The sequence below is a fragment of the Salvelinus fontinalis genome, chromosome 5 (genome assembly GCF_029448725.1).
Source record: "Salvelinus fontinalis isolate EN_2023a chromosome 5, ASM2944872v1, whole genome shotgun sequence".
In the NCBI taxonomy this organism is placed as follows: Eukaryota; Metazoa; Chordata; class Actinopteri; order Salmoniformes; family Salmonidae; genus Salvelinus; species Salvelinus fontinalis.
Window position 1 is genome coordinate 47,627,810 of NC_074669.1, and position 23,559 is coordinate 47,651,368.

Here is a 23,559-nt window from a genome sequence, read left to right on the forward strand (position 1 = left end):
GTTTAACAATTTTTTGGTTACTACATGATTCCATATGTGTTATTCCATAGTTTTACAATGTAGAAAATAGTAAAAATAAGGCAACACCCTGGAATGAGTAAGCGTCCAAACTTTTGACTGTATGTAAATAAGGTATGTATGTGTCACGCCCTGACCGTAGAGATCCTTTTTATGTCTCTATTTTGGTTGGTCAGGGCGTGAGTTTGGGTGGGCATTCTATGTCTGGTGTTCTATGTTGTCTATTTCTTTGTGTTTGGCTGTGTGTGGTTCTCAATCAGAGGCAGCTGTCCATCGTTGTCTCTGATTGAGAACCATATTTAGGTAGCCTGTTTTCCCACTTTGAGTTATGGGTGATTATTTTCTGTTTAGTGTTTTTCGTCACCTTACAGAACTGTTAGTTTGTTGTGTTGTTGTTTTGTTTGTCAGTGTTCATATTTATTAAAATAACGTATTATGAATACTTACCACGCTGCACCTTGGTCTTCTTCTTCTTCTCCCGACGACAATCGTTACAGTATGTTTTTTATTTGTAATACATTTGCAAACATTTCCAAAAAACAGTTTTTGCTTTGTCATTATGGGGTATTGTGTGTAGATAGTAATAATTTCATGCATTTTAGAATAAGGCTGTAACGTCTCAAAATGTGAAGAAAGTCATACTTTCCGAATACTTTCCGAATGCACTGTACATGCCGATTTTTCACTGTGCATAAACAGTAATGTCTCTCTGGATGAAATCAAGAAAAACAGCTCAACTACTTCTCTCTGACTGGTACCTGTTACTCCGTAGTGCTGCCTATCTCTTCATTATGCCTGGTCCTGGACTAAAAAGCGATTTAAATTCAATTTCCATTGACCATGCCTTACAGTCCAGGGCTTTATTTGTGTCTGGGAAACTGGCATCTATTGATATCTCTCTCGCTTCCCCCTTCTATAGCTTACTTATCTGCTGCTCTTTCTCTTTTAGTTGCCCTCTGTTATTTCAGTTCATCACTGTAGGATGTGCTGGCCCATGGATCTGCTCCCATTGCCCCCCTGTGCTGAGCTGGTGGTCCGTTCTCTGAGTGGGCTCCCGTGGACCCTGCTGCTCCTCTTCCTATGGTATTGTTACAGGGTGGGCTCCGACCCGCCAGCCCCAGGCCGAGCCATCCCAGGAAAGCACAAGTCCGGCTCCAGGCGCTCTGTGTTGTCCCGTGCCGGCAGCTGTGCGGGAACAGAGTGCAATGCCACATCAAAGATGGCCACTGGAGATTGGGGGACTCCCTGCATCTCCATGGAGACAGGGGAGGAGGAACAGGGGCGAGGCTACCTGACCCCTGTGCTGAGCCATGCCCTGTTCCCAGCCCAGGCCACAGCGAGTGGCAGGAAGCTGTATGCAGCACTGCAGGAGTATGCAAAGCGCTACAGCTGGGCTGGCATGGGACGCATTTATAAAGGACTCCGGGAGCAGGTAATGTTAAATCTGAAATGTACAGTCATTTCAATTAATGATATACCCATTGATTTTTGAAGAATATGAAATGCCTGATCAGCTTAATACTACTGTCTAAACCCATCATAACCCAAAATATAATGGTTAGTTGGTCACACTTTATTTGAATAGTACAGATATTCCATCTGTAGATGCTATACATACTATCAACAAATCTTTTCATAAGCAACTGGAAAGGGAAAGTGAAAGAGGGATACCGAGTCAGTTGTACAACTGAATGCATTCAACTGAAATGTGTCTTCTGCATTTAACCCAACCCCTTCTAAATTTGTGATTAGGGTACGGTATAGAATATGTATTAGGGTAAGCATTAAGGGTTAGGGCAAGGGTTAAGTTTAGGATTATAATAAGGGTTAATGCTTAGGGTTAGTAGATAGTTAGTTGAAATGCTACTAATAGTCTGTAGAGCACCTACAGATGGACTATCCAAATAAAGTGTTAGTGGTTGATTTACTCCATTGTTTGTAAACCAAGTGTTTGTGTATCTGTGCCAAGTCTGGCAAAAATTGCCTGCATTTTGAAAAGACACTAGATGAAACTGATATTAAAGGTGAATCAGAATCTCAGGTGCCACCTACACACTTAAAAGGCCCAATGCTGCGGTTTTTATCTCAATATCAAATAATTTCTATGTAACAATTAAGTAACTTACCATAATATGTGTACCATTAAAATATTCAAAAAGAAACAAAAATAGATTTTTAGCAAAAACAACTTTTCTCAAGCATGACTTTTGCTATGATTGTCTGGGAGTCGTCTGAGTGAAGGACCTAATTGAAGGGATATCTAACCTGAAAACTAGCTGTTATTGGCAGAGAGGTTTGGAACTCTGTTTCTTATTGGTCTATTAATTTATACTTCCTGGTGATGTCACCAGGCAGGCCAAAACTCAACCCATGCAAAATCTTCTGATTAGAAGGTCCTGTGTAGATTGTATTTTCAGCTAGCAACTATCAGCAAATAACACTGATCACATTTTGAAAAACTTTGACAGTGTTAGTTTCACCAGCTGTTGTACAAATATGACACAAAACACAGAAAAACTGAATTTTGCCTGCACTGGGCCTTTAAAACTTCTTATGGCTGCAGGGGCAGTATTGAGTAGCTTGGATGAAAGGTGCCCATTTCGAACGGCCTGCTCCTTAGTCATAGTTCCAAATATTTGCATATTATTAATAATATTGGATAGAAAACACTCCAAAGTTTCTAAAACTGTTTGAATTATTTCTCTGAGATTAACAGAACTCATATTGGCAGGCAAAATCCTGAGTTGAAATCAAACCGGAAGTCAGAAATCTGAGATTGTCTGTATTCAACAGAGTCACAAAAGAATTCCAAATGACGTATGGCTGGGGTTGCACTGCCTAGGGGTTCCACTAGATGTCAGCAATAAATAGAAATTCCTATGGTGTTCTGGGAAAGAATGAGAGCAGAATCAGTCAGGTGTCCATCAAGCAGCCACTCGCGTAACATCCCTCTTCCGCATGCAAGCCACTGCCGTTCCATGGCTCACGCAGACAAGAAGGAATATTCCGGTTGGAACTTTATTGAAGCTATATGTTAAAAACATCCTAATGATTGATTCAGTACTTAGTTTGAAATGTTTCTTTGACCGGTAATATCACATTTTGAAGTTTTTGTCCGATATGAAGCTGACCAGAATTAGAGTTTGGATATGTTTACCAAACGCGCTAACAGTTGGACATAAATAACGGATTTTTGCTAATGCTAATTTGAGCGCCGTCTCAGATTATAGCGTGCAGTTATTTTTCCTTAAAGTTAAAAAAAAATCTGACATAGCGGTTGCATTAACCTCTTGGAACTATAGGGGGTGCTGTTCCGCATTAGCATATTTGTGTCTCCAAATTAAACTGCCTCGTGCTAAATTCTTGATCGTACAATATGCATATTATTGTTATTATTGGATAGAAAACACCTTCTAGTTTCTATAGAAGTTGAAATTTTGTCTCTGAGTTGTACAGAACAATTTCTACAGCACTTTTCATGACAGGGTTCAGATTTCAATTTTTTTTACCTCTGATCTGGGGTCTGTTTTTAAGGCGACAGTGAATGCTATGAAGAAACCGACACTGCCTACGTCTTCCTCTGGGTGTCTGTACGTCATCACGCTTTCAATGGAATCGATGGGATATTCACAGCCAGTATAAAAGACCAAAATGTATAGAGACCGCCCTTTCTCGTCGTGCGCCTGAAGCGTGAAGGGCATCGGACCTGCCTCGTTCCAAATCGTTTTCTAACCAGCAATATTTCTCCGGTCATGTTTTCACTCGTTTTAGGTGTTAAAAACATCAAAATGTAGTTAATTTGAACCGTTTTATAGCAATTTATATCCGTTTAGTGCGATTTTAGAGGAATTTATTTGTTGTGCACTCTGAAACTTTGGACACGTTTTGGGGTGTCGGTCGTTGGTGGTGGACATTTCGAAGGACAGAGGACATCTATCGACCAAAAGACGTTTATAACATAGAAAGGATACATTGCCCAAGAATCTGATGGAAGAACACCTCAAAGTAAGCAATATTTAATATGATAAATCGTGTTTCTGTCGAAATATTTTAAACGCACATTTCGCCATTTTGTTTGGTATAGCTTCACTTGGCGAACCCTGTATTGAAAAGTAAGGATAATTTTAAAAATGTAAATCAGCGGTTGCATTAAGAACTAATTTGTCTTTCGATTCCTGTAAACCCTGTATTTTTTAGTCAAGTATATGATTAGCTATTAATTAAACCAGATCACTCTGAAAGATGGCGACCGACATTTTCAGGCTTGTTTTGCTACTATTTTCATTGTGTAACCACGGTTTTGTATGGCTAAATATGCACCTTTTCGAACAAACTGTATATGTATATTGTAAAATGATGTTACAGGAGTGTCATCGGAAGAATTCTGAGAAGGTTAGTGAAAAAATTAATATCTTTTGGCGATGTTGACTTTTATCGCTCACTTTGGCTAGAATCAATGCTGGGCTGCTATGTGCTATGTGCTACGCTAATATAACGATTTATTGTGTTTTCGCTGTAAGACACTTAGAAAATCTGAAATATTGTCTGTATTCACAGGATCTGTGTCTTTCGATTCGTGTATGCTGTGTATTTTTACGAAATGTTTGATGATTAGTAGTTAGGTAAACACGTTGCTCATTGTAATTATTCTAGTCCATTTGTGACGGTGGGTGCAATTGTAACCTATGGCAGCTACCTGAAATATGCACTTTTTTCTAACAAAACCTATCCCATACCATAAATATGTTATCAGACTGTCATCTAATGAGTTTTTTTGTTGGTTAGGGGCTATAAATATCTTAGTTTAGCCGAATTGGTGATGGCTACTGGTGTTGGTGGACAAATAAAAGATGGTGGATTATGCTAATGTGTTTTTAGGTAATAGATGTACATCTTTACATATTGTGTCTTCCCTGTAAAACATTTTAAAAATCGGAAATGGTGGCTTTATTCACAAGATCTGTATCTTTCATCTGGTGTCTTGGACTTGTGATTTAATGATATTTAGATGCTACTATCTACTTGTGAAGCTATGCTAGCTATGCTAAACAGTGTGTGGGGGGTGGGGGGTGCTCCCGGATCCGGGTTTCTGAGGCAGTAGAAGTTAAGGAGAGGTGTATCTATTAATCAATGTGTATAACTTGTATTACCATCTTTATTTATGATGAGTATTCATGTTGAAACGATGGGCTATGCAAAGTCACTTGATGTTTTTGCCACTAGTGAATCTAGTCGCCTCAATGTAAACTCAGATTTTTTTATATAAATATGAATTAAATCAAACAAAACACGCATGTTTTGTGTAACATGAAGTCTTATGAGTGTCATCTGATGAAAATAATCGAAAGTTAGTGATTCAATTTATCTCTATTCTGGTTTTTGTGATGCTATCATTAGCTGGGAAAAATGGCTATGATTATTTTTTGTTTTGTTGTGACCTAACATAATCGTTTGGAGTGCTTTCACTGAAAAGCCTATTTGAAATCGGACACTTTGGTGGGATTAACAACAAGATTACCTTGAAAATGATATAAGACACATGTATATTTGAGGAATTTTAATTATGAGATTTATGGTTTTTGAATTTGGCGCCCTGCACTTGGACTGGCTGTTGTCATATTGATCCCGATTTAGGGCTTGCAGCCATAAGAAGATTTATTAACAAAAACGATTCTATATACAGTTGAAGTTGGATGTTTACATTAACTTAGGTTGGAGTCATTAAAACTCGTTTTTCAACCACTCCACAAATTTCTTGTTAACAAACTATACTGTTGGCAAGTCGGTTAGGACATCTACTTTGTGCATGACACAAGTAATTTTTCCAACAATTGTTTAGAGACAGATTATTTCACTTTTAACTCACTGTATCACAATTCCAGTGTCACAATTTCAGAAGTTTACATACACTAAGTTGACTGTGCCTTTAAACAGCTTGGAAAATTCCAGAAAATTATGTCATGTTTTTTGAAGCTTCTGCTAGGATAATTGACATCATTTGAGTCAATTGGAGGTGTACCTGTGGATGTATTTCAAGGCCTACCTTCGAACTCAGTGCCTGCTTGACATCATGGGAAAATCAGCCAAGACCTCAGAAAAAAAATTGTAGACCTCCACAAGTCTGGTTCATCCATGGGAGCAATTTCCAAATGCCTGAAGGTACCACGTTCATCTGTATAAACAATAGTACGCAAGTATAAACACCATGGGACCACACAGCCGTCATACCACTCAGAAAGGAGACGCGTTCTGTCTCCTAGAGATGAACGTACTTTGGTGCGAAAAGTGCAAATCAATCCCATAACAACAGCAAAGGACCTTGTGAAGATGCTGGAGGAAACAGGTACAAAAGTACCTATATCTACAGTAAAATGAGTCCTATATCGACATAACCTGAAAGTCCGCTCAGCAAGGAAGAAGCCACTGCTCCAAAACCGCCATAAAAAGGCCGGACTACGGTTTCCAACTGCACATGGGGACAAAGATCGTACTTTTTGTAGAAATGTCCTCTGGTCTGATGAAACAGACCAGAGGACAAAAATAGAACTGTTTGGCCATAATGACCATTGTTATGTTTGGAGGAAAAAGGGGGATGCTTGCAAGCCGAAGATCACCATCCCAACCGTGAAGCACGGGGGTGGCAGCAACATGTTGTGGGGGTACTTTGCTGCAGGAGGGACTGGTGCACTTCACAAAATAGATGGCATCATGAGGAGGAAAATTATGTGGATATATTGAAGCAACATCTCAAGACATCAGTCAGGAAGTTAAAGCTTGGTCAAAAATGGCTCTTCCAAATGGACAATGATCCCAAGCATACTTCCAAAGTTGTGGCAAAATGGCTTAAGGACAACAAAGTCAAGGTATTGGAGTGGCCATCACAAAGCCCTGACCTCAATCCCATAGAAAATTTGTGGGCAGAACTGAAAAAGCGTGTGCGAGCAAGGAGGCCTACAAACCTGACTCAGTTACACCAGCTCTGTCAGGAGGAATGGGCCAAAATTCACCCAACTTATTGTGGGAAGCTTGTGGAAGTCTACCCGAAACGATTGACCAGAGTTAAACAATTTAAAGGCAATGCTACCAAATACTAATTGAGGTCATGTAAACTGCTGACCCACTGGGAATGTGATGAAAGAAATAAAAGCTGAAATAAATCGTTCTTTCTACTATTACTCTGACATTTCACATTCTTTAAATAAATTGGTGATCCTAACTGATGTAAAACAGGGAATTTGTACAATGATTAAATGTCAGGAATTAGGAAAAACTGAGTTTAAATGTATTTGGCAAGGCGTATGTAAACTTCCGACTTCAACTGTAGTACCAGAAAAGGGTTCTTTGGCCAGTAACAATAGCGGAACCTTAATGATGCTATATAGAACCCTTTTTTTAAGGTTCTATAAAGAACCATTTAGGGCTACCGAGTGGCGCAGCGATCTAAGGCTAGAGACTACAGACCTTGGTTCAATTCCAGGCTACATCACAACCTGCCGGGATTGGGAGTCCCATAGGGCGGTGCACAATTGGACCAGCGTCGTTCGGGTAAGGGTTTGGCAGGGGTATGTTGTCATTGTAAATAAGAATTTGTTCTGCACTGACTTGCCTAGTTAAATCAAATAAATAAAAAACATGCTCAAAAGGTTCTATATAGAACTTTTATGGTGCTATGAAAAGCCCTTTCTTAAAGATAGGCTGAGCGAAATGACTTTACCACGAGCAACACCAAAGATTTTAACATGGTGATATTTGCAACACTTCGCTCTCACACAGTCACACACACTTTCTGTGCATGTGCACCAAAACAGAGGAGAAGTTGAGCCTCGCACTTCAACACTCTTATTTGTTGTGGAAATTGACACACTGCTGTTTTCTTTCTGCATCTACATAGTATTGCTGAGTCTACCTTTAACGCTAGAACTGCTAAAGCAGTCATTCTGACTGCTCAATAATTGTATTTATTTATTACTATGCAATTTTTTAAGTCATGCCACCCTCCGTCCTTGACTTTTCCTAAATAAGTCTATATAACATACTGTCCACGTTAGAATCTTAATATCACAAACAGAACTGGAGTTTTAGGAGGGCATGTTCTTTTTGAATGGTTTTCCCCATTGCATCTCCTCCTGACAGTTGAAAGTGTAGTGCCCAGCAGATAAACACCCCAATAATTTCCTCGAATCTGAACCTGAACTAATTTCACACATATAACAGATGAAAAATATTAAGTAAAGTACGATGGGGAGAAAGGGGTAGAATGGGTGAGTTGATAAGCGAGGGTAAGCAACAATGCGTAATCACCCCTTGTGAATTGTAATGGCAGCCTTCCTCCTCTTCGTCTGAAGAGGAGGTGTAGCAGGGATCGGACCAAGACGCAGCGTAGTTGGTGCTCAACATATTTAATAATACGAACTGTGAACACTACAACAATACAAAAATAACAAAATGTGGCAAACCGATACAGTCCTAGCTGGTGCAGAGAAAACACAGAGACAGGAAACAACCACCCACAAACCCCAACACAAAACAAGCCACTTATATATGAGTCCCAATCAGAGACAACACAAAACACCTGCCTCTGATTGAGAACCATATTAGGCCAAACATAGAAACAGACAAACTAGACACACAACATAGAATGCCCACCCAGCTCACGTCCTGACCAACACTAAAACAAGCAAAACACACAAGAACTATGGTCAGAACGTGACATGAATGTAGAACAGGGTGGGCCATTCCATTGTATTAATCCATTCTAATTATAATATTAATGATGCACTACTCAGAAATCGATCCGCCATTTTCTGGTTGCTAAAATTCTAACAGTTTGCCTAATTTCAGTTTATGTGGCAAAACAAGCAAGTATAGTGTAGATAATCATTATACCATGTAAACCGCTGTGAACAAAAATTTCCATAACCAAAAAGATTGTATTTCAGCTGTTTGAAGCTGGTGTACAAAGTGAAAGTAAAATAAGCTAAAACTTAAGAACGGGAAGCTAGAAATAGGGCACATAGAACATATCTACCGCTTCTCAGACTTGCTTTCAGTGAGAATGACTCACATTTCAATGTGAATTTGACAGTGAAGTCAATGACTTCACTGTCATTGACAAACAAGTTGCTTGCAAAGAAAACTAGTCTGGCCGGCAACATGAACAAAGTGAGATAGGAGCTGCCTCCCTCTGCACAAAATAAGGCACCTGTACAGCCGTTGTAGTCCACAACAGTGCTGAAGAATGACAATGAAGAGAAAACCAGAGATTATTAAGCACTACAACCAAACAAAGGCATGTCAAAGTGTGTCAAGCAAGTGAAAGTTACGAAAATTGTGTGAACTGGATAAGGGATAACAGCTAAATTAAATCCAACTGAAGACATTGCATGAAGACGACCACAAGCATGAGCTGACAATAATTTATACTTTTTTATTGTTGTATTATTGACACATTCATTATAATTCCATTATTGCTTTTGTGCTGAGTTTCACTATTTTGTCGAGGCCAGTTGGCGCTTATAACAATGTTTAGGCTAATAATGTTATCGTCATCTGACCGCTCGTCTTGACCGTGCCTTTTGGTGGTTGGCGTATTTTTTTTGAAGGGAAGCCTAGTTGTAACAAAGGCACGAATAAAATTGATTGAACACTTGAATTGTGTGTTTTTTTGTTTTTCCGTATGTGACCCGTTTCAGGAAACTAGGCGTATGTCACGGGTCACTATTTCACAGGCGAGCTGTTACAACAAACTTTTTTTTTAAACATTTTTTAGGGGCAGAAATACCTTCTCGAACATGTGAACTTTCATGTGCCTTAATAACAAACTTGTATGCCATCTGTAAATACAAATAAAATTGTTAAATAATGAGCCTAGCTGTTTAGCCACAGAAAAAGAGAAACAACCTTCCCGCTAGCCATGATTGGCTGAGATAATGAGTAAGATGGACATGCCGAGAGGTGAGTTTGGATTGGTCTGCCATAAAGCACGCTTCTGTCTATTTGAGCTGGTCAGTATGTCTAGGTAATCCTCTCTAACGCGGCTTAATTTTTTTTTTATCGCGTAGTAAAACTGCATAAGCCTAATGTCAAGTTAAAGTGTACTGTTAGCTAACTAACGTTACGTCTATGCTCTCCACTTTCTGGAGGACCGAGTTTTGAAATCAGTGGAATTCGAGTATGAATGCTAAGGAGATGGCGAAAACATGTCTCCAGATCTTCAAACTAAGGGCAACCATGGCATCCGACAGGAGACGCATCCATCGATGATGTATACAGGTAAGATAGTCTAGCTAGCTACATTGTCAGATATTACACGTTTCTAATTTTGACAGAAAGTTGTTTTATTTCAAGATAAAGTGTACTATTAGCTAGCCTCTAACGCCTTACAAACCCGGATCCGGGAGCACCCCCATCAAAAAAGCGGACTAGCATAGCCTAGCCTAAAGCCACAGGGATATCATATAATAAAATTTTCATGAAATCACAAGTCCAAGACACCAAATGAAAGATACACATCTTGTGAATCAAGCCATCATTTCTGATTTTAAAATGTTTTACAGGGAAGACACAATATGTAAATCTATTAGCTAACCACGTTAGCAAAAGACACCACTTCTTTACTCCACCATTTTTTTACTCCATCAGTAGCTATCACAAATTCGACCAAATAAAGATATAAATAGCCACTAACCAAGAAACAACCTCATCAGATGACAGTCTGATAACATATTTATTGTATAGCATATGTTTTGTTAGAAAAATGTGCATATTTCAGGTATAAATCAGAGTTTACCATTGCAGCCACCATCACAACTCTCACCAAAGCGACTAGAATAACTACAGAGACCATCGTGTATTAGCTAATTACTCATCATAAAACATTTCTTAAAAATACACAGCATACAGCAGATGAAAGACACAGATCTTGTGAATCCAGACAATATTTCAGATTTTCTAAGTGTTTTACAGCGAAAACACAATATAGCGTTATATTAGCTTACCACAATAGCAAACATCACACCAGCATTGATTCAAGGCAAAAATAGTGATAACGTATAAACCACCAAAATATATACATTTTTTCACTAACCTTCTCAGAATTCTTCAGATGACAGTCATATTACACAATACATATAGAGTTTGTTCGAAAATGTGCATATTTAGCGCCACAAATCGTGGTTATACAATGAGAAAAGTAGCAAAGCTGCCCAGAAAATGTCAGGAGAAATCTTTGAAGAGGCACCTATTCTAATCAGTAACTATTCCAAAACTTGACTAAAAAATACAGGTTGGACAGCAATTGAAAGACAAATTAGTTCTTAATGCAATCGCTGGGTTACATTTTTAAAATTAACGTTACTTCAAAATACAGCGTGCGATAAAGCAAGGCTACACTGCAAGTAATGGCGGCTTATGCATTTGACTTTTTTCAACAGAACAATGAATTATCAGCATAAATAGTTTTTACTTTTTGATGAACTCTCATCAGAATCTTGGGATAGGTGTCCTTTCTCCAAAAGAATCGTTGCTAGGTTGGAGAACGTCGTCTTCCACGTTGCAATTAGCAGTAAACAATAGCATGAGAGAGAGAGATACCCAACTTCCTACAAAGCCAGAAAATGAAATACCCGAAAATCGCAATATACTGACATAAACCGATATAACTCGGTTTAAAATAACAACATTATGATGTCTTTAACACCTATATCGAATAAAAACAGAGCCGGATATATCTAGGAGCTAAAACAGGAGCTTCTAACACGACATGCCAAGATCCTCCCTGCGTCAGAGCGAAGAGTCAAAAGATGGGACACTTCGTTTCCAAGCAATTTATAGACTTTCAGATCTGCCTAGAGACTCCATTTCAAGACCCTCTATTCACTGACACCCAGGGGAAGGCGTATGCAGTGCATCTCAACCAATAGAGGACAGGCAAATTAATAAACTGTTCTGGGAACAGTGAGCAGATTTCAGCATTTTCAAATCCTCATAGAAAAATTGCTCTAAGTCCAGTTCTGTTTCACTCACAGACATAATTCAAACGGTTTTAGAAACTAGAGATTGTTTTCTATCCAATAGTAATAATAATATGCATATTGTACGAGCAAGAATTGAGTACGAGGCAGTTTAATTTGGGAACGTCAAGATTACATAGTGCGAACAGCTCCCCCTATTGACAAGAAGTTTAACTAACGTTAGCTGGCTGGCTCGCTAGCTAACGTTATGTGTATGATCTTATTATTCATATCTCAGACCCATTTGCTTGACTAGTTATAGACTGGATGGTTAGCTACCTGCATCTGGTCCTCCATCTTGACCAGTGAGAGTACAGAGACACTGACGTCATCAGAGTGCGACGTATGTTCAAAACGGAAACCTGTCGAAGGCTGAAACCTGAACTAAAGACCTCGGTTTAAAAGCTTATACAGTGTTTTATATACTTTTATTTTATTTTGAAACCTGCGGCTCTGTTCAGCAAAATTTCTGTGAGCGCAGCTATCTGTACCGGGATCCTGCCAGATTCCGTATAGCTTGTCTAGCTGGCTCGGCGGTTTCAAATGGAGGCCGCTATTGAACGTTTCCAACGTTGCAGGAGCTGCGTTTACTTTGCTTTGTTCCATGACAATGTGGACTGTGTTGACTTTCAATGTAGCAACTGCATGCTTGCGGAGGACTACAGGGGCGAAGCAGCTACTCTTAGCAAGCAAGTAGCAAACCTACATAAGCTACTGGGGAACCCACGCCCACCTACTTTTTATTTTTCTTCCCCCCCAGTAGCCGGACGCCGCTCTGGTCTGGTGGAGATTCCGCCGCCGTGTCGGCTCTCTACAGCCGACTGGTCGGTGCTAGGCTGGGTTCCATCCCCAAAGGGGTCTCCCCCATCCCTGGAGAACGGAGCTGATCTCGACCCAACCAACCAGCCATGGAGGTACGTCACACACGTGGAAGTCGAAGAAGGTGTCCTCTGGCAATGGGGATCTCCATGGAGATGTTGAGCCTCGAACTGACACAGACCAGAAACAGCTATACCTATCAAGATCGGATCCGGAGGTACCTTTGTCTTCGTCCTCGACTCTGTCTCCTTCTCCGGTTGCTTCTACCTCGGGTTCAGATTCTCAGAGCTCCCAGCCTCACCAGACCGTGAGGCTGCCTGAGAGACCGGCACATTCAACATCACTAGCTGTCATCATAGGCAGTTCTATGGTGAGAAACATCTCGGTCCCCAAGGCAAAAACTGTTCTACCACAGATGCCGGAAGCGGACACTGTCGTAGTCCATGTGGGGTCAAATGACATCAGGAGGGCTAGCTCAGAACATTTGAAAATTGATTTTAAAGAACTGATAGCATTAAAAGACTCTGAAAAACAGGTCCAGTACAATCGTTGGGCCGCGGATGTGAAAGATTCAGCAGACTGCTGGCATTACACATCTGGCTAAAATACTACTGTAGCTCTGCTAGAGTCACTTTTATTGATAACTTTGACACCTTCTGGAAACAGAAGATACTCTACAGGAATGACGGAGTCCATCCAAATCATCTTGGCTCATAGACTCTGTCCACACATTTCAAGACTGCATTGAAACATTGACTGGTAAATAATCCAGGATCAGCTCAGTGAATCCCTACCATTGTGACAATGAGTCGTCATAATGCTGCATCAAATGTACATGATCTTAGGGGCATTGGCAAACACAATGTAAGTCATTTCATTTATGTACCCCTAATTGCACCAAATACATCTGTTTATCCTACAGCTCTTGTAAGCAGTAATCATGAGCCTATAAACCAGAGTTACACTCTTAGCACTGAGGTGGTGTGCAATAGTAGGAAGAACACTTTATGCAGCTCACCCTGCACTATCAGCTCCAATGTAAATAACATGAGAAAGTCTACCTCTGATAAGCTTCCCAGTAAAGCATTAAAAACAATCAAGCAACTCAGAAAAGTGCTAAAAATTGCCCATATCAACATATGTAGATTAAGAAACAAGGTCCATGAAGTCATTAACTTGCTTGTAACAGATGACATTCATATTCTGACTATCTCTGAAACTCAAAGATAATACCTTTTGAATAGACAGTGGTAGCAATGCATGGTTATAACATCCACGAAAAGACAGAAATACCAAAGGAGGCGGTGTTGCGGTCTATATTCAGAACCACATTCCTGTGAAGCTCAGAGACGATCTAATGTTAAATACTGTTGAAGTAATATGGCTACAGGTTTATCTGCCTCACCTCCTGTGGGAAGCTCCTATAGACCACCAAGTGCTAACAGTGAGTATCTGGATAATGTGTGAAATGACGCATTTATGAAACTACTTATTCCAGTTACTAATAAGCACGCACTCAATAAGAAAATGAATGTAAAAACTGTTAAATCCCCTTGGATTGATGAGGAATTGAAAAATTGTATGGTTGAGAGGGATGATGTAAAAGGTATAGCAATAAAGTTTGGCAGCCTAACTGATTGGCAAACGTACTGCAAATTAAGAAATCATGTGACTAAACTAAATAAAAAGAAATTACATGATAAAACAAAGATAAATTATATAAAGAATGAGAATCTTTTGGGCACCTTAAATTACATTCTTTGAAAAAAAAGCGAACTCGGCTTCTTCATTCATTGAATCAGATGGCTCATTCATCACAAAGCCCACTGATATTGCACTGATAACTACTTTAATGACTTTTTCATTGGCAAGATAGCAAACTTAGGGATGACATGCCAGCAAGAAACGCTGACACAACACATCCAAGTATATCAGACCAAATTTTAAAAGACAAGAATTGTACTTTTGAATTCCGTAAAGAAGTGAAAAAATTATTGTTGTCTATCAACAATGACAAGCCACCAGGGTCTGACAATCTAGATGGAAAATTACTGAGGATAATAGCAGACGATATTGCCCCTCCTACTAGCCACAACTTCAATTTAAGCCTACTAGAGAGTGTGTGCCCTCAGGCCTGGAGGGAAGCTAAAGTCATCTCAACTTGCTCAATTTCCACACTATTTATTACAAGATTTAGCTGAGGTTTAGGGTGAGTGTTTTGTTCCAAATACAATGCTTTGAGTTTTAGAAATATTTAGGGCTAACTTATTCCTTGCCACCCACTCTGAAACTAACTGCAGCTCTTTGTTGAGTCACTTATTTTCCCTCGACTCCAACTGTCACATCTGCTCCTGGTGTTCATTCGGTGTCTTCTTGACCTGCAGTTACTCCCCCTGTACACTCTCTCTCTCCCTCTTCCTCTGTCTCCTGTTCCACATCTCACCACCAAACTACCTTGCTCTGGATTTTACTTACCACCACTACATTGGATTCCCTTCAGGACCTGTTTACCCTGTTCTATTCAGCTAACTCCAACCTCAGTCTCCACATCTGTTTTTTCTGCAACTCATCCGAGCTTCCCCGGATCTGCACTCCATATCTCCCTGTGTAACAATAAATATTTTGGTTCACTCATCCCTGTTTCCTCACCTGAGTCTGCTCTTGGGTTCCCCTGTGTCGCTCCGCTTAACACCAACCCCATTCGATGCGGGTGGAGCTATGTCTACATAAGGGTGCTAATGTCTTTATTTGTGGTTAGTAGTTGTGGTCAGTAGTTATGGTCAGTAGTTATGTGGTTGTGTTGGAGGTTTATAGGGCCCTACAGTATGGACATGGCCAGTAGTTGTGGTCTGTAGTTGTGGTCTGTAGTTGTGGTCAGTAGTTGTGGAAGCGTAGTTGTGGAAGCCATTGTCATTACCACAGTGCTGCCAACTCTCACTCATTGGACACACGCATTCGACCCTCTTCACACCTCTTATTTCTCAAGCGTTGAAAGAAGTATTGCTTTTATTTTCAAATTAATCCAGTGCATTAGGTTTTCAACTCTGACTCCAAATCGTTTTCTTAATCGGAGCTCCATGCTCCTGCAATTCTACATCACGAGCATTGTAACCAATGCTTCCCTTGGACTGCTGTGCAGATGAAATATCAGTGGGCGCAGAGAAGCAGGAGATTTTCTCTGGCTTTTGGCCAAGTGAGACATTAGCGTCCCGCCTAAACTCAGATTTGTGGATATAAATACGAACTTTACAGAACAAAACATACATGTATTGTGTAACATGAAGTCCTATGAGTGTCATCTGATGAAGATCATCAAAGGTTAGTGTTTCATTTTATCTCTATTTCTGCTTTTTGTTGCTCCTCTCTTTGGCTGGAAAAATGGCTGTGTTTTTCTGTGGCTGTGTACTGACCTAACATAATCATTTGGTATGCTTTCGCCGTAAATCCTTTTTAAAATCAGACATGTTGGCTGGATTCACAACAAGTGTAGCTTTAATTTGGTGTCTTTCATGTGTGATTTCATGAAAGTTAGATTTTTATAGTAATTTATTTGAATTTTGCGCTCTGTATTTTTACTGGCTTTTGGCCAAGTGGGACGTTAGCGTCCCACATATCCCAGAGAAGTTAACTGCCTTGTTGTTAGGAATTTTATGAATAATGACTAAACATTTTCTATATGTAGATAAAACTATAACTAATTCATACTCTACCCTGTCTTATATCTGATTAATAATGTTAATTCATAAGGAAGGGATTATGTAGTATGAACAAGGAGGAATTAAAACATAATAACCACCATTCCAACTTCCAAAGAGGTTGGAGGGTGAGAACGGTCAAAAACAGCCCACAGAACAGCCCACAGACCACCTCCAAAGACCTACAACATCATCTTGCTGCAGATGGTGTCACTGTGCATCGTTCAACAATTCAGCGCACTTTGCACAAGGAGAAGCTGTTTGGGAGAGTGATGCAGAAGAAGCCTTTTCTGCACACGCCACAAACAGAGTCGCTTGAGGTATGCAAACGCACATTTGGACAAGCCAGCTTCATTTTGGAATAAGGTGCTGTGGACTGATGAAACAAAGATTGAGTTATTTGGTCATAACAAGGGACGTTATGCATGGCGGCAAAAGAACACAGCGTTCCAAGAAAAACACTTGCTACCCACAGTCAAATTTGGTGGGGGTTCCATCATGCTGTGGGGCTGTGTGGCCAGTGCCGGTACTGGGAATCTTGTTAAAGTTGAGGGTCGCATGGATTCCACTCAATATCAGCAGATTCTTGGGAATAATGTTGAAGAATCAGTCACAAAGTTGAAGTTACGCCGGCGCTGGATATTTCAACAAGACAACGACCCAAAACACTGCTCAAAATCTACCCGGGCATTTATGCAGAGGAACAAGTACAATGTTCTGGAATGGCCATCCCAGTCTCCAGACCTGAATATCATTGAGAATCTGTGGGATGATTTGAAGCGGGCTGTCCATGCTCGGCAACCATCAAACCTAACTGAACTGGAGATGTTTTGTAAGGAGGAATGTTCCGAAATACCTTCATCCAGAATCCAGACACTCATTAGAGGCTATGGGAAGCATCTAGAGGCTGTTATTTTAGCAAAAGGAGGCTGTAACAAATATTGATGTGATTTTTTTTATTGGGGTGCCCAAATTTATGCACCTGTCTAATTTTGTTTTGATGCATATTGCACATTTTCTGTTAATCCAATAAACCTAATTTCACTACTGAAATATTACTGTGTCCATCAGTTATTTGATAGATCAAAATGAAATTGCTGATCCAAACACCCAATTATTTATAAAGGGAAAACATGGAAATTGTCAGGGGTGCCCAAACTTTTTCATACGACTGTATGTATGTGCTGTACTGTATACCATCTACTGCATCTTGCCTATGCCGTTCGGCCTTCGCTCATCCATATATTTATACGTACATATTTTATTCATTCCTTTACACTTGTGTGTAAAAAGGCAGTTGTTGTGAAATTGCTAGATTACTTGTTAGATATTACTGCATGGTTGGAACTAGAGGCATAAGCATTTTGCTACACTCCCATTAACATCTGCTAACCATGTGTATGTGACCAATAAAAATTTGATTTGAATATCATTATTTGAATATGTTGGTAACCCGTTGTATAAAAGAGATAATGCTCTTGAAGCCGGTGTTTGGAGTATATATTGGCACGGACCTAACAACACCCGTGCTCATATCTCCTCCAAACACCGGCTTCGAGGGCATTATCACTTAAATAATGCACACTCTAGAATGCAAACACTGTATAACATTAAAACATGATCAAAACTATAATTTCCGGGGCTCCCGAGTGGCTCAGTGGTCTAAGTTACTGCATCACAGTGTTGAGGCATCACTACAGCCTGGGGTTCGATCCAGGCCATAAATGGGAGTCCCATAGGGCGGCGCACAATTGGCCCAGCGTCATCCTAGTTAGGTGAATGTTTCTTCTGACACATTGGTGTGGCTAGCTTCTGGGTTGAGTGGGTGTTAAGAAGCGTGGCTTGGCGGGTCATGTTTCAGAGGATGCATGATTTGACCTTCGCCTCTCCCGAGCTCGTTGGGGAGTTGCAGCGACGAGACAAGATCATAATCATGAAATTGGGGAGAAAAAGGTGGGTAGAAATCACAAAGAGAAATAAACAAAACAAAACTAATTGCCAGTGCTTACATCTGTAGCTCTATGAATTTGAGAGTGGTTACATTTCTCCTGTGATATCCCTCAGCTGTTTACAAAAACAGCCTTATCAAAGAACCCTTGAAGAATTCCCTTTCCTAAGTGTGAACTACTGTTATGCCCTTGAGCAAGACAATCCCTAACTTGCTTCAGGGGTGCTGCTATTTGTTGCTTCCAGCCACTCGGTGTGTGTTTGGTGTCCTGGTGGTTGGGATTTAAAGTACAGAAAGCAAATAGATAAATAATAAAAAACATCCATTACATAATTTTGTTTGTTTTCATCCTCAGTGCAAAACAATTACAATAAAAATGTATTAACCAATGTCTAATGTTTAGTTCTTTCTCTGTGATTTGTCTTTCTCAGGCCACATTAAATGATCGCTCCTCCATCCAAAAGCCTCATCTCTTCTTCCTCCCAGATGTCCCCAGCATTCCTTTTTTCCCACGTGACGCCCATCGACATGACATTGAGGTCTTGGAGGCCAACTATCCCATAATCCTCGCAGAGTTCCAAGCGGTCTACCAGAGAGGCATTGATCCGAAGATGGGCTGGACTCTGCCTGGGACCTAAGGTACAACTCCCAGTGAGCATGTACCTGTTCAACACCTTTTAATTGTTCCTTCCTCATTTCCTTGATTTAGTCACTGATCTAACCTGATTGGACAATTAGGTTAAAGCAAAGGTTCTCTTGCATAGCTTTCACAGATCCAGTCATGTCACATCAGTGAGTTCTTCCAAAACAGAGGGAGACGGAATACATTTTTTATGTTTCCATAGCCTCTGAGCCTGCACTACTAGTCCCACCCTACACACACATATTTGAAATTCGGCGTAAGTCCCTCACTTCAAATGGAGGCAGTCTGCACCGTTGCAGTCAAACTCCCACTAAGCTTTGGTGCCGCAAGTTTGCACTTCTAACTCTTGGTATGCAAAAATCTACGGGAAGTTGATTTAAACGGGGGCTGAACTGACTCACTACCCAATTGTTGGTCCAATTCGCTTCATATATACTTATGAGGGGGCATTAGTCAGAATAATATATAAAATAGTAGATTTATCAGGGTGTTTAAAGTTGGGGCAGGTTGGTCCAGGTGAAGATCACCTGTTATTAATAATTCAGATTTTGCATACTTAGATGGCAAGTCAGATAATTTGTTAAGAACACATGGGGGAGCCAAGGGAGGGTGATAAATTCCCACTAGCGTTAGCTAGGGATTACTACTAAAGCCCACATTAAATACTAGACATTCAAACCGCTTAGGGCAGAGGTGGAAATAGACTCATAAATATTTAAGTTGTTCTTTATGAATATGGCGACACCCCCAACTCTGGCAGACCTATAAACATTAGAACCCATCAGAGTCCGGCACAGTTATATTTAACCAAGACTGAGTGATTATCAGAATGTTTGTGTTGGTTTGAGAAGCTAGAATTACTATAAAATCAATTTTCGAAATCAAACTTCTGGTATTTACATGAATCAGTCCAAAGCTACAGCTGCGGGATTTCAGATCAGATAGCATGTTTGCACTAAAGACTGACTATGTTCAGGAGGTAACCCCTTGTTTAAAAATACTGTAGGTCTGGCTTGAAATGGCATAAGATACAAGAACCAATAAGGTTTACCTGTTGAGGGCCAGGACTGAAATCCCATCACTTGTTTAGTATATTTGCAGTATTAGAACTTAGCAATATATCTCCTATTCTATTCAGGTGTAAGCCATCCCTTTTTGAGAACTGAGGTTGCTCACAAAACAAATCAAAGTTGTTGATAAAATCCAACACTATTTCGGGTCAGAGTTTTGATAGATTGTCTTGCGAAAGTATTCACCCCCCTTGGCATTTTTCCTATTTTGTTGCCTTACAACCTGGAATTAAAATAGATTTTTGGGGGGGTTTGTATCATTTGATTGGCACAACATACCTACCACTTTGAAGATGCAACATATTTTTTTATTGTGAAACAAACAAGAAACAAGACAAAAAAACAGAACTTGAACGTGCATAACTATTCACCCCCCAAAGTCAATACTTTGTAAAACCACTTTTTGTAGCAATTACAGCTGCAAGTCTCTTGGGGTATATCTCTATAAGCCTGGCACATCTAGCCACTGGGATTTTTGCCCATTCTTCAAGACAAAATTGCACCAGCTCCTTCAAGTTGGATGGGTTCCTGCTGGTGTACAGCAATCTTTAAGTCATACCACAGATTCTCAATTGGATTGAGGTCTGGGCTTTGACTATGCCATTCCAAGACATTTAAATGTTTCCCCTTAAATCACTCGAGTGTTGCTTTAGCAGTCTGCTCAGGGTCATTGTCCTGCTGCAAGGTGAACCTCCGTCCCAGTCTAAAATCTATGGAATACTGAAACAGGTTTCCCGCAAGAATTTCTCTTGTGATCAGTTTCCCAGTCCTTTCCAATGAAACCCACCCCACAGCATGATGCTGCCACCACCATGCTTCACTGTGGGGATGGTATTCTTGGGGTGATGAGAGGTGTTGGGTTTGTGCCAGACGTAGCATTATCCTTGATGGCTAAAATGCTCAATTTTAGTCTCATCTGACCAGAGTACCTTCTTCCATATGTTTGGGGAGTCTCCCACGTGCCTTTTGGTGAACACGTTAAGCAATGGCTTTTTTCTGGCCACTCTTCTGTAAAACCTAGCTCTGTGGAGTGTGCGGCTTAAAGTGGTCGTATGGACAGATACTCCAATCTCCGCTGTGGAGCTTTGCAGCTCCTTCAGGGTTATCGTTGGTCTCTTTGTTGCCTCTCTGATTAATGCCCTCTTTGCATGGTCCGTGAGTTTTCGTGGGTGGCCCTCTCTTGGCGGGTCTGTTGTGCTGACATATTCTTTCCATTTTTTTAATAATGGATTTAATGGTGCTCCGTGGGATGTTCAAAGTTTTTGGTATTTTTTATAACCCAACCCTGATCTGTACTTCTCCACAAATTTGTCCCTGACCTGTTTGGAGAGCTCCTTGGACTTCATGGTGCCGCTTGCTTGGTGGTGCGACTTGCTTAGTGGTGTTGCAGAAACTGGGGCCTTTCAGAACAGGTGTGTATATACAGTTGAAGTCAGACGTTTACATACACCTTAGCCAAATAAATTTAAACTCAGTTTTTCACAATTCCTGACATTTAATCCTAGTAAGAATTCTCTGTCTTAGGTCAGTTAGGATCACCACTTTATTTTAAGAATGTGAAATGTCAGAATAATAGTAGAAATAATGATTTATTTCAGCTTTCATTTCTTGCATCACATTCCCAGTGGGTCAGAAGTGTACATACACTCAATTAGTATTTGGTAGCATTACCTTTAAATTGTTTAACTTGGGTCAAACATTTTGGGTAGCCTTCCACAATAAGTTGGGTGAATTTTGGCCCATTCCTCCTGACAGAGCTGGTGTAACTGAGTCAGGTTTGTAGGCCTCCTTGCTCACACACGCTTTTTCAGTTCTGCCCACAAATTTTCTATAGGACTGAGGTCAGGGCTTTGTGATGGCCACTCCAATACCTTGACTTTGTTGTCCTTAAGTCAGTTTGCCACAACTTTGAATGTATGCTTGGGGTCATTGTCCATTTGGAAGACCCATTTACGACCAAGTCTTCAGATGTTGCTTCAATATATCCACATAATTTTCCTCCCTCATGATGCCATCTATTTTGTGAAGTGTACCAGTCCCTCCTGCAGAAAAGCAACCCCACAACATGATGCTGCCACCCCCGTGCTTCATTGTTGGGATGGTGTTCTTCGGCTTGCAAGCCTCCTCCCTTTTCCTCCAAACATAAAGATGGGCATTATGGCCAAACAGTTCTATTTTTGTTTCATCAGACCAGAGGACATTTCTCCAAGAAGTATGATCTTTGTCCCCATGTGCAGTTGCAAACCATAGTCTGGCTTTTTTATGGCGCTTTTGGAGCAGTGACTTCTTCCTTGCTGAGCGGCCTTTCAGGTTATGTCGATATAGGACTCGTTTTACTGTGGATATAGATACTTTTGTACCTGTTTCCTCCAGCATCTTCACAAGGTCTTTTGCTGTTGTTCTGGGACTGATTTGTAATTTTCGCACCAAAGTACGTTCATCTCTAGGAGACAGAACACGTCTCCTTCCTGAGCGGTATGACGGCTGCGTGGTCCCGTGGTGTTTATACTTATACGTCCTATTGTTTGTACAGATGAACGTTGTACCTTCAGGCGTTTGGAAATTGCTCCCAAGGATGAACCAGACTTGTGGGGGTCTACAATTTCCCCATGATGTTAAGCAAAGAGGCACTGAGTTTGAAGGTAGGCCTTGAAATACATCCACAGGTACACCTCCAATTGACTCAAATTATGTCAATTAGCCTTTCAAAAGCTTCAAAAGCCATGACATTTTCTGGAATTTTCCAAGCTGTTTAAAGGCACAGTCAACTTCTGACCCACTGGAATTGTGATATAGTGAATTATAAGTGAAATAATCTGTCTGTAAACAATTGTTGGAAAAATTACTTGTGTCATGCACAAAGTAGATGTCCTAACCGATTTGCCAAAACTATAGTTTGTTAACAAGAAATGTGTAGAGTGGTTGAAAAACGAGTTTTAATGACTCCAATCTAATTGTATGTAAACTTCCGACTTCAACTGTGTATGATTATATGTAGAACCCTTATTGCCTTCCAAAGAATCATCAAAGAACCCTTTCTTCCAAAAATGGTTCTTAGGATGTTTATAGTTTCTAGGTAAAACCCTTTGACTTACAAAGAACCCTTGTCTTCCAAAAATTGTTCTTCTGATCAAAACGTTTTTTGGTAAAACCTTATCCCTCTGCAAATAACTTTTTTCTAAGAGTATACTTGATCTGTTTTCTTATCTGAAGTATTTGAGAAGTTTTCTTCTTAGAACATGACCTCGTTATTAACGGCGGCACTGAATGGCGAACGGTGTATAGTGTTCACTGTACACGACTTCACTGTATTTGTGAAAGGAGTGACTGAAACAAAGTCGCTCTAGAGAGGAAG

General features: G+C 40.3%; 1 protein-coding gene across 1 annotated transcript; it reads left to right on the plus strand.

Annotated features, from left to right (window-relative positions):
* Nucleotides 1-1,000: 1,000 nt before the first annotated feature.
* Nucleotides 1,001-19,129, plus strand: LOC129856104 (aspartate beta-hydroxylase domain-containing protein 2-like). The gene is made up of 2 exons (XM_055924215.1): nt 1,001-1,450; nt 18,923-19,129. The coding sequence occupies exons 1-2, from the start codon at nt 1,001-1,003 to the stop codon at nt 19,127-19,129; spliced, it is 657 nt and encodes a 218-aa protein (XP_055780190.1).
* The last annotated feature ends 4,430 nt before the right edge of the window (nt 19,130-23,559 follow it).

Coding starts and splice junctions, on each gene's coding strand:
- LOC129856104 (XM_055924215.1), top strand. CDS start 1,001: ATGTGCTGGCCCATGGATCTGCTCCCATTGCCCCCCTGTGCTGAGCTG. Junction 1,451..18,922: donor ATAAAGGACTCCGGGAGCAG/GTAATGTTAAAT, acceptor TGTCTTTCTCAG/GCCACATTAAATGATCGCTC.